The sequence below is a fragment of the Aegilops tauschii genome, chromosome 2, assembly GCF_002575655.3.
Source record: "Aegilops tauschii subsp. strangulata cultivar AL8/78 chromosome 2, Aet v6.0, whole genome shotgun sequence".
Lineage (NCBI taxonomy): Eukaryota > Viridiplantae > Streptophyta > Magnoliopsida > Poales > Poaceae > Aegilops > Aegilops tauschii.
Window position 1 is genome coordinate 595,029,422 of NC_053036.3, and position 14,763 is coordinate 595,044,184.

The 14,763-nt window shown below is 44.3% G+C and overlaps 2 protein-coding genes across 2 annotated transcripts; one reads left to right on the top strand and one right to left on the bottom strand.

Annotated features, from left to right (window-relative positions):
* Nucleotides 1-5,193: 5,193 nt before the first annotated feature.
* LOC109758610 (probable xyloglucan endotransglucosylase/hydrolase protein 12) lies at nt 5,194-7,009 on the bottom strand. Its single transcript, XM_020317474.4, has 2 exons — nt 6,689-7,009; nt 5,194-6,562 (listed from the first exon to the last, which is right to left on the bottom strand). The coding sequence occupies exons 1-2, from the start codon at nt 6,956-6,958 to the stop codon at nt 5,963-5,965; spliced, it is 870 nt and encodes a 289-aa protein (XP_020173063.3). The 5' UTR covers nt 6,959-7,009; the 3' UTR covers nt 5,194-5,962.
* A 1,339-nt stretch (nt 7,010-8,348) lies between these two features.
* Nucleotides 8,349-8,861, top strand: LOC109758613 (uncharacterized). The gene has a single exon (XM_020317478.1). It carries the CDS (start codon nt 8,349-8,351, stop codon nt 8,859-8,861), a length of 513 nt encoding a protein of 170 aa, XP_020173067.1.
* Nucleotides 8,862-14,763: the final 5,902 nt, after the last annotated feature.

A 14,763-nucleotide genomic window follows, 5' to 3' on the forward strand; every position in this document is an offset into this window, starting at 1 on the left:
GCCGGCCAATGCCTACTACACTCCCCAGCCGGCCCTACTGCCTTCACCATCGTATCCGCCGGCACTGCTTCCGACGCCACCCTCACCTGCGACGCCGAGCTGGGATCAAGCTGCCTTTCTCCAGGCCATGAATAACTTTGCTGCACAAGGAAACTCAGGTACGGATTGGATCTTTGATTCAGGGGCCTCTAGTCATATGTCTGCATCTAGTAATTGGTTATCTTCTTGCACTAAATCTCCTTTCCCTTCCATTATCCTTGGAGATGGATCATCTATTCCTATATATTGTGTTGGTCAGGCTCAACTTCCCTCTTCCACCAAACCTCTTTTACTTCGCGATGTTCTAGTTGCACCCGCCCTCATTAAAAATCTTATCTCTGTTCGCCAATTTACTTGCGACAATCTAGTTTCGGCTGAATTTGACCCTTTTGGTCTATCTGTGAAGGATTACCTGACCAAGGCCGAGATCGCTCGCTTCAATAGCTCCGGTGATCTTTATTCTCTTAATGGAGTTCCTGCCGCCACCCCTCCAACATCCATGCTGGCCTTCGTCGATCTCTGGCATCGTCGCTTGGGCCATCCCAACCCCGCCGTCTTAGCTTCTATGCTTAGTGAATTTACCATACCATGTAATAGGGACTCTCATAATTCTGTGTTTTGCGAGTCTTGTCAATTAGGCAAACATGTGCGTCTTCCCTTTAGTTCCTCTAGTTCTTGTAGCACTTATCCCTTTGAATTAATACATTGTGATTTATGGACCTCTCCCATTGCAAGTGTTTCGGGTTTTAAATACTACCTTGTTATCCTAGATGATTTCACCCACTTTGTCTGGACTTTTCCTCTACGCAACAAATCTGAGGTCCATTCTCTTTTCCTTAATTTTCAACGCTATGTGTCTGTTCACTTCTTCCTCCCAATTCGCTTTATCCAATGTGACAATGGTCGCGAGTTTGATAACATTAAAAATCGTACTTTCTTCTTACAACATGGCATCCTGCTTAGGTTCTCATGTCCCTACACCTCCCCTCAAAATGGTAAAGCAGAACGCTCTCTTCGCACCCTCAATGATATAGTTCGCACTCTCCTCATTCAATCATCTATGCCTCCCAAGTTTTGGGCTGAAGCCCTACACATGGCCACCTTCCTTCTAAAACTAAACCCAACACTACTCCCTATTATTCCCTCTTTCTTTCCCACCCCGACTACTCCGCGGTTCGTGTTTTCGGCTGTCTCTGTTTTCCCAATGCCTACGCCACTTCTGCAAATAAATTGTCACCACGCTCTATCCCATGTGCTTTTCTCGGCTTCTCTGACGAGCACAAAGGCTATCGCTGTCTCGACCTTCACACCGGACACGTTCATGTCTCTCGTCATGTCACGTTTGCTGAGCACATTTTTCCTTTCTCACAACGCACTACTACACCATCCAACACCCCTAGCTCCGCAAACACCCCCTCTCCCCATCCTTTCCAACTATATACTTCCCTACCTGCCGAACACAACTTATCACCACCACCATTAACACCCACCATAGCCAATCCCAACCATACACTCACCCCACCCGAGACGTCCCCAACACCCCCGACCCCTGCTCCCTCCCCAACACCCCCGGCCCCTCCTACCACTCCACCACCCAGCCCTGCTCCCACTCCACCACCCAGCCCTACTCCTTCGTCCGACTCTTCCGCTGCGCCGGACTCACCAGTACCCACCTTACCCCCTCGTGCTATTCCTACAGCAGCCCCGATTAATGATCATCGCATGCGTACTAGGGCCAAATCAGGATTTCATCAACCCCAAGACCGCCTAAACCTTCATACCTCCGTATCTCTCACTTCTCTTCCAAAGAATTACAAAACTGCTCTACTTGATCCCAATTGGGCCGCTGCCATGCAAGAAGAATATAATGCTTTACTTCAAAACAACACCTGGTAACTTGTTCCTCGTTCTCCCAATACAAATATTGTTTCTGGCAAATGGATTTTTCGCCAAAAGTTCCACTCCGATGGGAGCCTCTCACGATATAAAGCCAGGTGGGTTTGTCGTGGCTTTTCTCAGCAACAAGGAATTGATTACGAAGAAACCTTCTCTCCTGTTGTTAAACCTAGCACCATTCGCACCGTTCTTAGTGTTGCTGTCTCCTCTTCATGGCCCATTCACCAACTTGATGTGAAAAATGCTTTCCTCCATGGTTCCCTTCAAGAAACTGTCTACTGCCAGCAACCTCTGGGTTTTGAAAATCCATCCTTTCCAACTCATGTATGTCTTCTTCAGAAATCTCTCTACGGTCTTAAACAGGCCCCACGAGCTTGGTTTCAACGCTTCTCCTCCTTCATTCAAACAATAGGCTTCACTCCATCTCTCTCCGACACCTCTCTTTTTGTGTATCATCAAACTTCTGACACTGCCTATTTACTTCTCTATGTAGATGATATCATTCTTACCGTCTCCTCTCAAAAGTTCTTAGATCATATTGTCTCTCTTCTTAGATCTGAATTTTCTATGACTGACCTAGGACTCCTTCATCATTTCTTAGGCATTGCTGTTGTTCGAGATTCCTCCAGCCTTTTTCTTTCCCAATGCCAGTATATTCTTGATCTTCTTAATCGTGCTGGTATGCTTGACTGTCAATCATCTCGCACTCCTGTCGATACTAGTTTTAAACTTTCGGCTACCGGTGAACCCTTTTCCGATCCTACTCTCTATCGTAGCCTAACAGGTGCTCTCCAATATCTCACCATTACTCATCCTGAAATCTCTTTTGCTGTTCAACAAGCATGTCTCTATATGCATGATCCCCGGGTTCCTCACTATAATCATGTTAAACGCATTCTTCGGTATTTAAAAGGAACTCTCAATCATGGTCTCCACCTCAATAATTCTTCTCCAAACTCGCTTACCGCATACTCTGATGCAGACTGGGCTGGTTGTCCTGACACTCGAAGGTCCACTTCCGGTTTTTTGTGTTTTTCTTGGTAACAATTTGATTTCTTCGTCTTCGAAAAGACAGGTTACAGTCTCACGTTCGTCGGCCGAGGCTGAGTATCGCGCTGTGGCACATGCCGTTGCAGATACAATCTGGATTCGGCAGTTACTCTCCGAGCTACATAGGCCTATTGAGCAGGCCACTATTGTCTACTGTGACAACATATCAGCAGTCTACATGACCAGCAATCCAGTTCAACACCGACGCACAAAGCATATTGAGATTGATATTCATTTTGTTTGTGAAAAGGTTGCTCTTGGTCAGGTTTGGGTGCTTCATGTTCCCTCTACGGCTCAGTTTGCTGACATTTTCACCAAGGCACTGCCTACTAAGCCGTTTCAAGATATCTGTTTCAGTCTCAACGTCGTCGAGCCTGCCGTTGATACTGCGGGGGGATGTTAGAGTAGTCATTATGGTATACGACTTCTAGTCCAAGTCAGTTTTGTACCCCTACCCCAAGTCGGTTTGTACCCTCTTATATACTCTTGTATGCCGCACCAAATCATCAATAAGCAACAGTTTTATTCAGCTTTCATAAGGTTTCATGCATAGTTTCTTTTTGTTGCAACAAATTCTGTTTTCAACTCGACAATTTGGATCTTGGTGCTTATGTGTATAATTACTCATGCTCTATTCAGCCTAATGCTTTGAGCAAAAAGAATTGGTACTCACTTTGGCAAACAGAGAGAGAGGAATATGTTTTTTGTTGATATTGGAGCTCCATCACTCCTTGTGAAGTATTGCAAGCAAGCAGCTACAGTGGCCAATAATGCATATATGAAGATTGATTTACAACAACAGCTCCAACATTTCTACATAATCATTCATGTTGTGTCTCTTTCCGAATCCTTGTTAGTGTGTTTATATACATTAATATTCATGCAAGTCAAACGAGATTACTTATGCCATATCAAGATGTGTCCATTGCAGTTTTCTCATCTTAAGTTCTTAATACATCATGCAAAAAGTTATTCAATTTATCTATCATCATCTTCATAGGACAAAGAGTTCCTGCAAAAACACGCGGGGTATCATCTAGTCTATTTTAATAGCCCAGTCCCTGGCAAAGGGACACAGTTCTCGTTATGTCACACTATTTGACCAGTCACCCTAATTTGTTTAAGTTAAACGTTGATAGTTGTGTTAGACAGGTGGAACGATCACATGAGATGATCTACTATGAATAGCTGGATGATCAAGGATCATGCCAGGAAGAGGTCCATAGGACATTTAACGTGCAAACTAAGTTTATGCAGTAGTTATGCTAGTATTTGTTTTACAAGTCTTTACTTTGTGGTTATGATTGTTTACCTTGTTCTTGCTTGCTTTTGGATTGTTTGTGAGTTTGCGAGTACATTCAAAGTACTTACCTGACTTATCATGCCAGATATAGGAGAAGCTCCGTAGAAGGACGTCGAGAGTGTGAGCTAGATCGTGTCCTAGCAGTGTCCCTCTAGAGAAGCCCCGCCACCGTCATGTCTTCCGTTGTGTTGTACTGTTTCCACCACTAGTACTTCCGTAGACACTAGACCATGGAATACAATTTGAGCATGGCTGCTCCTATTGTACTACCTTGCGGAGCAAGATTATTGTAACCTAACTCCGTTTACTATGAAGTACTCTATTAGATCATGGTTTATCTGTATCAAACTATAGTCGTGTTCCAAAAGACATAGATCTCTGGGACGGAACGCAAGGCCTCCGGTTCTCTGAATTGGGGTACCACACGACCTTGGAGAAGGGGAAGGAGGTGGTGCCGGAATTGGAGAAGGGCAAGGAGGAGGTGCCGCCCTTGGACGAAGACGTCGTGCTGGAGGAGCCCCCCAGCGGCAAGCGGAGGAACTACAAGCAAAACCATGAGGAGGCAGGCCCAACTCACTTCTACAAGGTGATCCTTGTCCCGAAGTTGGAGTGCCTACCTATGCCTGTAGACTTCACGAAGTACTTCCCGACCGTGCCTCGGGAGTCCAAGCTGAAGACGAACACCGGCTGCTCATGGAGGGTGACGGTCCGGCTGATGAACGGCAGGGTCACCCTCGATCAAGGTTGGCCACCCTTCGCCGTTGTCCACCAGATCAGGATCGGCTACATGGTCATCTTTAAGCTTTCGACTCCCGACACCCTGAAGATGGTCGTCGTCCAGTGCGGGAAGCATGACGACGCCTTCGTTGTGAACGTCTAGGGGAGCTCTCGGTTGCGTGTGTTGGTTTGGTTTAAGACTATGTCGTATTGGTTTGGTTGAAAATTACTCGTTTAAGTGTCGTACTATGTTTAACTTTTTCGTATATGCTATCTATTTTGTGTGTCTTCTGTTTGTTCTGCCTGCTAGTGTGCTGCTAACCTCACCACATCCACGAGGAGCTTACCAGAAAACGTGTGTTGCATGTAACCAAACACCATGGCTTGTGTTTTCGCCAATGTTGGGGATATCGCTTATGGAGAACTTATCGGTCGACCAAATATAAGGGGCAGATCGGCATATCGGCCGACGGGAGCACCACCCAATTAGGCATGGTAAGCTTTCTTTTGATCGAGACGAAAAGTTTGGTGCCACTGCGGGATTTAGGCCAATCTATGCCATTTAAAAAAATTATCATAGTAAGTTTGCCATAGATCAATAGATTATTGTAGTCGTGGTGTGTTGTGGTTGTGGGTAACCTTACATGATTCATTAGCGGCCTGGCTCGTTGGTTCATGCATGCAACCAATCATGCCCTATGTGATCCATTCAAAAAAGATCATTGATGATTACTTAATCGGGTAAGCATTGAACAAAATTTGGAAAAAACATCCCGGGAGCAACAAGAATGAAAAACCTTGAGAAAACAAAAATATATGTATCAATAAATAAATAAATAAAGTCCCAATGGAATCAATGGGTCGTGTATGCCGTGGTAGTAGATCGGCCGGCCAACCATTGCCGCTTGGTGCGTGCCACGACCACGATCAGACTGCAGCTGGATATGCATGGGTCGATCAGTACTGCGGCAGGCTGCACTCGGGGCCGGGCTTCTTGTTGTCCCTGTAGTCGACGCAGTAGTCGTAGATCCTGTGAGTCTTCTGCACCTCCTGCATCTTGGCCCGCTGCTGGTCGGTGAGGCCAGCGCAGTTCTGCTGCCGCCCGCCGTGGCTGAACGCCCCATCGCAGCCGTACACGCAGGAGTCGGCTCCGTCGCAGGGGCAGACGTCGAGGACCATGTCGCGGTAGCCGGCGACGAAGGGTGCCTTGGACCAGTCGGCCTTGACGCGGCCGCCCTGCGTGGCCCAGTCCTCCGCCGACCAGATGCTGGAGTAGCCGAACATCGGACGCTTGATCGGGTACGCAATGCCCTTGTCCCGGTAGTTGCGGAACACCCGGATGGGGACGTCGTCGACGTACCAGACGATCATGCAGGGCGTCCAGGAGATGGTGTAGGCGTGGAAGTCGGCGGTGGGGTCGAACCAGGGCACGAACTGCATCTCCTTCTTGCCGACGCCGTCGGCGAACACGTTGGTGTGCAGCGTGTAGGGCTGCCCCGTCTCGTTCCCCAGGAACTCGAAGTCAATCTCGTCGTGGTCGTCCCCCACAGAAGATGTCTGAATCCATGATAAATTAATGCATACACAGTTAGTATTGCAGTACATCAGCATTTCAGTACAAGCTCATTAGTAAGTATTATTGTAGATAATTAAAGCTAACCACGATAGGATAGATATACGTACGTAGTATGTGGTGACGGTGCCGGCCGAGTTCCCCGGGACGAGCTTGATGAGGGTGGAGACGCTGCCGTAGATGAACTGCTTCTTCGTCTGCAGCAAGCAGCCAGAGGAGTTGCTCTTTAGGGACATGGTCAGGCCGTGGCCGTCGTCGGAGAAGGCCGCGTTCTCGGGGTTCCACTTAATGTCGCAGTTGTCACGGAAACTGGCACTCGCGAGGCCGATGGCCATCGCCGCCACCGCCACCAGGAGGAGCGCCCTCCTTGAGCTCTCCATCTTCTCCTACTTCGTAGTTTGCACTAGCTTAGCTTTTGGTGGTGTAGGAAGTGTATGTCAAGAAGACTTGATGAAAATGCAGAGGTGCACAAGGGCTTTATATAATCCTCTCTGCGTTGCGCGCGGATCTGTGCTAATTATTTTCAATCAAATTCAAAAGTGTCTGGTGCGCACGTAGTGTAGTATGTAGCTGGGTTACTTTGCGCCATGCATGTCTTATTATTCTCTCTTCAGGTTGCACCTACCTAGTGCTTCTTGTCGGCTTGTTCAATTATCATATGGATTGCTTGCATCTGACAGCGTCTGGATTTGACTAGTTAGTGGTCAGCATAACGGTGTTCCGTACTTCCGCTTGGTTCCATGCCAAACTGCACACCTGTCTATAAGATGAGGACTTTGCTTGACACATAGAAGGATTTTTACAGGTTTGACGGACTGTCACACGTGGCATCATTCGACTGGGATTAAGGGGAGGAAGGGCCCCACCCACCCTGAAAATCAGGGGGCGGAAAAGTTGATTATTACTAAAGCCTCCGTAAAAGCCCGTGTTTTGCCCATGAGTGAGTGTAGGTTTATTGATAAGATAATTAGCACTAAGGCCTTTGTAAAAGCCCGTTGTTTGCCCGTGAGTGTAAGATTATTGATAAGATGAGATGAGGGAATGCGCCAACTGTGTGCCAAGAAGGGAAAAGACACTAGTACATAATGGGCGTTAGAGGCGTTCCACGGAAGCGGTTTTCACCAAAAACTTTTCAGCCACCTCTAACAGCCTAACCGAGGCGGTTATTCATCCTAGTGAAACTCATGCATGCAGTTCAAGAAGGAAAACCGGCTCTAATAATTAGTTGAGGCGGTCCATAAATCTTGACTACCTCTAATTAGTAATTTAATTGAGTTCACCCATGGTTTTTTGATCAAGAAGATATCGGCCGGCGATTGGTTCGAAAAGACAACATGAAACGTTAAGATGGGTACTTGAGCGAAAGGCATTAATGTTGAAACCAATATTATTCAAACAATGACACCGGAGGAACACATAGAGTAGACCTTCCGAAATGCTCCAGAATCCCGAAGAGGAGTAGGTATGTCATACGGTAAGTAAACCATCTCCAAAAAATTCATAAAAAATATTTTTGTCCGTTTTGGAATATTATAAAAATTAGAAAAATAAGAAACATCCGAGAGGACCCACGAGGAGGTCACAAGGCAACAGGGCGCGCCGTGTTGCCTTGTGGCCCCCTCGTGTGCCTTCCCTACTCCTTTTTCTTCCCGAATACTTGTTTCGCAAGATAAAAATTCATTATATATACTCCGGATGTTTTGACCACTGTATCGCAAGTTTCTCCTCTGTTCTTGTTTCAGACTGTTTTTCTGACAGATCTAGATCGCCATGTCGCCCTCAAGCTCGTCCAAGGACAAGTTCTACGAGAAGGCCATCAACCCCTACCTTCCAGAGGTGATGAAACACCCTCAAACCATGGAGTTGAGTGAGGGGGTGTTTCACACCCGGGACGTTCAAGGGCCAAAGAAGGAGGGAAGCGAGAAGGCCAGGCTTGAGGCGGTGGAGCAGGAAATCTTCATGTGTCAAGGGATGGTGGAGCGCGGACTCAGTGCCAACCACTCCATGATCATGGAATTCATCCATGAGCACAAGGGGGACAACAAGGATATTGGAGAGGCCATCTTCAAGCTTGATGACCGGGTTAATCATCTCCAAGCACAAATCTATGACCTACAAAATCAAAACTGTGAGTATGAGTCCAGGTTTAAAAAGATGAGCCTAGCTGCAGATTTCGGGATTCCGGAAACTCGTTCTTCTTTCTTTGATGAAAAGCCCATGCCTTGGAAGCCAGAAAACAAGCCCACTACTTCATCACCACCATCACCGAAGAACGAAGCTTGAGTACACGGGTATGGGCACCACCCTTGACTTGTTCCAAGCTTGGGGGAGATGCCCCGGTATTGTTAGAAATATGCCCTAGAGGCAATAATATTTGTATTATTATATTTACATATTCATAATTATAGATTTTATATTCTATGCTATTACTGCTATGATCCTGGAATACACGATTCAATGGAAAACTCATATGCACGTGTGGAATGATAAACGGTTAAATAGAAGGTTCCTAGTCTTGCCTCTGGGACTAGCTTAAGTGTTGTTGGTGATCACGTTTTCCGGATCTTAGGATATCGCTGAGTGTAATGTTAGTCCTAAAACAACATTGAGATTATGACACTGGAAGAACGATCATATTGAATCAACCCAAACTAGTTTGTCGTGAATTGGATTAATATCGTCTATATGAAATTGTAATAACACGAAGTCTTAACATATGATCTCGCTCCTTAGACCATGAGAGTATTGTGGTCACTTCTTACCATACGATGGGTTTTGAGGTTGCTCAAACATCACATTTAATACGGTGATCATGACGACAACTTACAGGTTCATCAAAAAGTTTGACAAGTGGCCGGATAGTTCGAGAGTGGGATTTGCTACTCCGACGATGGAGATATTCTTAGGGCCCTCTCGGTGTGACGACATCTATCATCATCTGGCCAGACACAGGTGACTTCGTCACGGGGATGCCGGAACACAATAACGAGAAAGAAGAACAAAACCGCTAACGAGGATTTCAGTATAGTGAGCATGGTGATGACTCAGGAGGATACCGAGAGATCCCAGGTTTTGTGAAGTATCGCGAAGCAAAGGGAACATCACATGATAACCAAAGGTTCACTCGAATATCATTTGTGTGCTCATAAGGATCGATATGGATGTCCACGGTTCCGCTATTAGTCATTGAATGAACGGTTTTCGTTCATGTCTATGAGTTACCGCTACGGGGTCACAAGCTTAAGGTAATCATGATCTGCTAAGTGTTAGTAAGACATGAGTCATGAGAATATATTTGTGAAATAGTTTTGAGAGGATCCAGAAGTGTTTGGGGGTCACCGAAAGGGTTTTGGTGAATATCGGGTATTACCGATATATTATATATACGTGTAAAATATTTCTAGAGATGTTAATATATATATATATATATAATGGTCTAGAAGTATTTAGAACATTTTATATTTAATTTAAATATCAACAGGCCTAAAAAGGCCAAGAGGTGGAAGGAATTATGGGCCACAAGGGCCAATAAGGAAGTGGCGCCCCCCTTGCCATATTGGTGGCGTGCCTTGTCGGCACACTGGAAAGGGGGTACTCAGGGGCGACTAATGACCCACAAGTATAGGGGATCAATTGTTGCTCTTTTCGATAAGTAAGAGTGTCAAACCCAACGAGGAGCGGAAGGAAATGACAAGTAGTTTTCAGTAAGATAATGTCTACAAGTGCTGAAATTGTAAGTAGCGAGTATTTTGATAGCAAGATAATTTGTAACAAGCAAGTAACAATCGTAGCAATAAGTATGCAGCAAGGTAGCCCAATCCTTTTGAGGCAAAGGACAGGCCAAAACGGACTCCTATGATAAGCAAAGCATTCTTGAGGGTACACGGGAATTTCATCTAGTCACTTTCATCATGTTGGTTTAATTCGTGTTCGCTACTTTGATAATTTGTTATGTGGGTGGACCAGTGCTTAGGTGCTGAAATTATTTGAACTTTTCAAATGTTTCAGATTTATGTTTCATCAAGTAGATCTTTCGTTGTGCCATTGAGAATAATTAACCATAATATTATCTAGGAGTTTAGTAGCTTATCCTAAAGTGATTTCCATAAAAATGCCTCCCGCCGCCGAATCTAAAAGGTTTCTAGAAGCAAAATTCAATCCGGCATAAAAAATTTGTATAATCATCCAGAGATTCAAACCATGTGTAGGGCAATTACGTATCATTAATTTCATCCTCTCCCAAGCTTGTGCAACATGTTCATGGTCAAGTTGCTTAAAATTCATGATATCGTTTCAAAGAGAGATGATTTTAGCGGGAGGAAAATACTTAGAGATAAAAGCATCTTTGCACTTATTCCATGAATCAATACTATTTTTAGGCGAAGACGAAAACCAAGCTTTAGCACGATCTCTAAGTGAAAAAGGAAATAGCTTCAATTTAACAATATCATTGTCCACATCTTTCTTCTTTTGCATATCACACAAATCAACAAAGCTATTTAGATGGGTAGCGGCATCTTCACTAGGAAGGCCAGCGAATTGATCTTTCATGACAAGATTCAACAAAGCAGTATTAATTTCACAAGATTCAATATCGGTAAGAGGAGCAATCGGAGTGCTAAGAAAATCATTATTGTTGGTATTGGTAAAGTCACACAATTTAGTACTGTCTTGAGCCATAGTGACAAGAAAGCAATCCAACACACGAGCAAACGAGAAACTAGCGAAAAAGAGGCGAACGGAAAAGAGAGGGCGAATAAAACGGCAAGGGTGAAGTGGGGGAGAGGAAAACGAGAGGCAAATGGCAAAAAATGTAATGCGAGGGATAAGGGTTTGTGATGGGTACTTCGTATGTTGACTTTTGCGTAGACTCCCCGGCAACGGCGCCAGAAATGGCTCGTTGTCGGGAAACCAAATCTTGACTTGACTTGGCGCGAATCTCCCCGGCAACGGCGCCAGAAATCCTTCTTGCTACCTCCTGAGCACTGCGTTGGTTTTTCCCTTGAAGAGGAAAGGGTTATGCAGTAAAGTAGCATAAGTATTTCCCTCAGTTTTGAGAACCAAGGTATCAATCCAGTAGGAGACCACGCTCAAGTCCCTCGCACCTACGCAAACAAATAAGAACCTCGCAACCAACGCGATAAAGGGGTTGTCAATCCCTTCACGGTCACTTACGAGAGTGAGATCTGATAGATATGATAAGATAATATTTTTGGTATTTTTATGGTAAAGACTAAAAGTAAAGAAAGCAAAATAAACGGCGCCAGAAATAGCTTATTGACGGGAGATTAATATGATGGAAAATAGACCCAGGGGCCATAGGTTTCACTAGTGGCTTCTCTCAAGATAGCATAAGTATTCGGTGGGTGAACAAATTACTGTCGAGCAATTGATAGAATTGAGCATAGTTATGAGAATATCTAGGTATGATCATGTATATGGGCATCACGTCCGTGACAAGTAGACCGACTCCTGCCTGCATCTACTACTATTACTCCACACATCGACCGCTATCCAGCATGCATCTAGAGTATTATGTTCATAAGAACAGAGTAACGCTTTAAGCAAGATGACATGATGTTGAGGGATAAACTTATGCAATATGATATAAACCCCATCTTGTTATCCTCGATGGCAACAATACAATACGTGCCTTGCTGCCCCTGCTGTCACTGGGAAAGGACATCGCAAGATTGAACCCAAAGCTAAGCACTTCTCCCAATGCAAGAAAGATCAATCCAGTAGGCCAAACCAAACTGATAATTCGAAGAGACTTGTAAAGATAACCAATCATACATAAAAGAATTCAGAGAAGATTCAAATATTGTTCATAGATAAACTTGATCATAAACCCACAATTCATCGGTCCCGACAAACACACTGCAAAAGAAGATTACATCGAATAGATCTCCAAGAGAATCAAGGAGAAGGACCCGAAGGTCTGAGGTAAAGTACCCACACATCATCGGAGAGGCTATGGTGTTGATGTAGAAGCCCTCCGTGATCAATGCCCTCTCTGGCAGGACGCCGGAAAAGGCCCCAAGATGGGATCTCACGGGTACAGAAGGTTGCGGCGGTGGAATTAGGTTTTCGTGGATGCCTCCGATGGTTTGGGGGTACGTAGGTATATATAGGAGGAAGAAGTACGTCGGTGGAGCAACGTGGGCCCCACGAGGCTGGAGGGCGCGGCTGGGGGGGTAGGCGCGCCCCCTTGCCTCATGCTCTCCTCGTTGATTTCTTGACGTAGACTCCAAGTCCTCTGGATCACGTTTGTTCCGAAAATCACGTTTGCGAAGGTTTCATTCCGTTTGGACTCCGTTTGATATTCTTTTTCTGCGAAACACTGAAATAGGCAAAAAAACGGCAATTTGGGCTGGGCCTCCGGTTAATAGGTTAGTCCCAAAAATAATATAAAAGTGTATAATAAATCCCATTAAACATACAAAACAGAATATAATATAGCATGGAACAATAAAAAATTATAGATACGTTGGAGACGTATCAAGTATCCCCAAGCTTAATTCCTGCTCGTCCTCGAGTAGGTAAATGATAAAAAAATAGAATTTTTGATGTGGAATGGTACTTGGCATAATTTTCAATGTAATTCTCTTAATTGTGGTATGAATGTTCAGATCCGAAAGATTGAAGACAAGAGTTTAATATTGACATAAAAAAATAATACTTCAAGCATACTAATCTAAGCAATTATGTCTTCTCAAAATAACATGGCCAAAGAAAGTTATCCCTACAAAATCATATAGTCTAGCTATGCTCTATCTTCATCACACAAAGTATTTAATCATGCACAACCCCGATGAGAAGCCGAGCAATTGTTTCATACTTTTGGTGTTCTCAAACTTTTCAATCTTCACGCAATACATGAGCGTGAGCCATGGACATAGCACTATATGTGGAATAGAATGGTGGTTGTGGAGAAGACAAAAAGGGAGAAGATAGTCTCACATCAACTAGGCGTATCAACGGGCTATGGAGATGCCCATCAATAGATATCAATGTGAGTGAGTAGGGATTGCCATGCAACGGATGCACTAGAGCTATGAGTATATGAAAGCTCAACAAAAGAAACTAAGTGGGTGTGCATCCAACTCGCTTGCTCATGAAGACCTAGGGCATTTTGAGGAAGCCCCTCATTGGAATATACAAGCCAAGTTCTATAATGAAAATTTCCCACTAGTATATGAAAGTGATCACATAAGAGACTCTCTATCATGAAGATCATGGTGCTACTTTGAAGCACAAGTGTGGTAAAAGGATAGTAGCATTGTCCCTTCTCTCTTTTTCTCTCATTTTTTTTCATTGGCCTTTTCTCTTTTTTTATGGCCCCTTTTTTTTAGTCCAGAGTCTCATCCCGACTTATGGGGGAATCATAGTCTCCATCATCCTTTCCTCACTTGGGACAATGCTCTAATAATGATGATCATCACACTTTTATTTACTTACATCTCAAGAATTACAACTCAATACTTAAACAACAATATGACTCTATGTGAATGCCTCCGGCGGAGTACCGGGATATGCAATGAATCAAGAGTGACATGTATGAAATAATTATGAGCGGTGGCTTTGCCACAAATACGATGTCAACTACATGATCATGCAAAGCAATATGACAATGATGAAGCGTGTCATAGCAAACAGAATGGTGGTAAGTTGCATGGCAATATATCTCGGAATGGCTATGGAATTCCCATGATAGGTAGGTATGGTGGCTGTTTTGAGGAAGATATATGGTGGGTTTATGATACCGGCGAAAGGTGCGCGGTATTAGAGAGGCTAGCAATGGTGGAAGGATGAGAGTGCGTATAATCCATGGACTCAACATTAGTCACAAAGAACTCATATACTTGTTGCAAAAATCTACAAGTTATCAAAGCAAAGTATTACGCGCATGCTCCTAGGGGGATAGATTGGTAGGAAAAGACCATCGCTCGTCCCCGACCGCCACTCATAAGGAAGACAATCAATAAATAAATCATGCTCCGACTTCATCACATTACGGTTCACCATACGTGCATGCTACGGGAATCACAAACTTTAACACAAGTATTTCTCAAATTCACAACTACTCAACTAGCATGACTCTAATATTACCATCTTCATATCTCAAAACAATTATCAAGTATCAAACTTCTCATAGTATTCAACACACTCATAAGATTTTTTT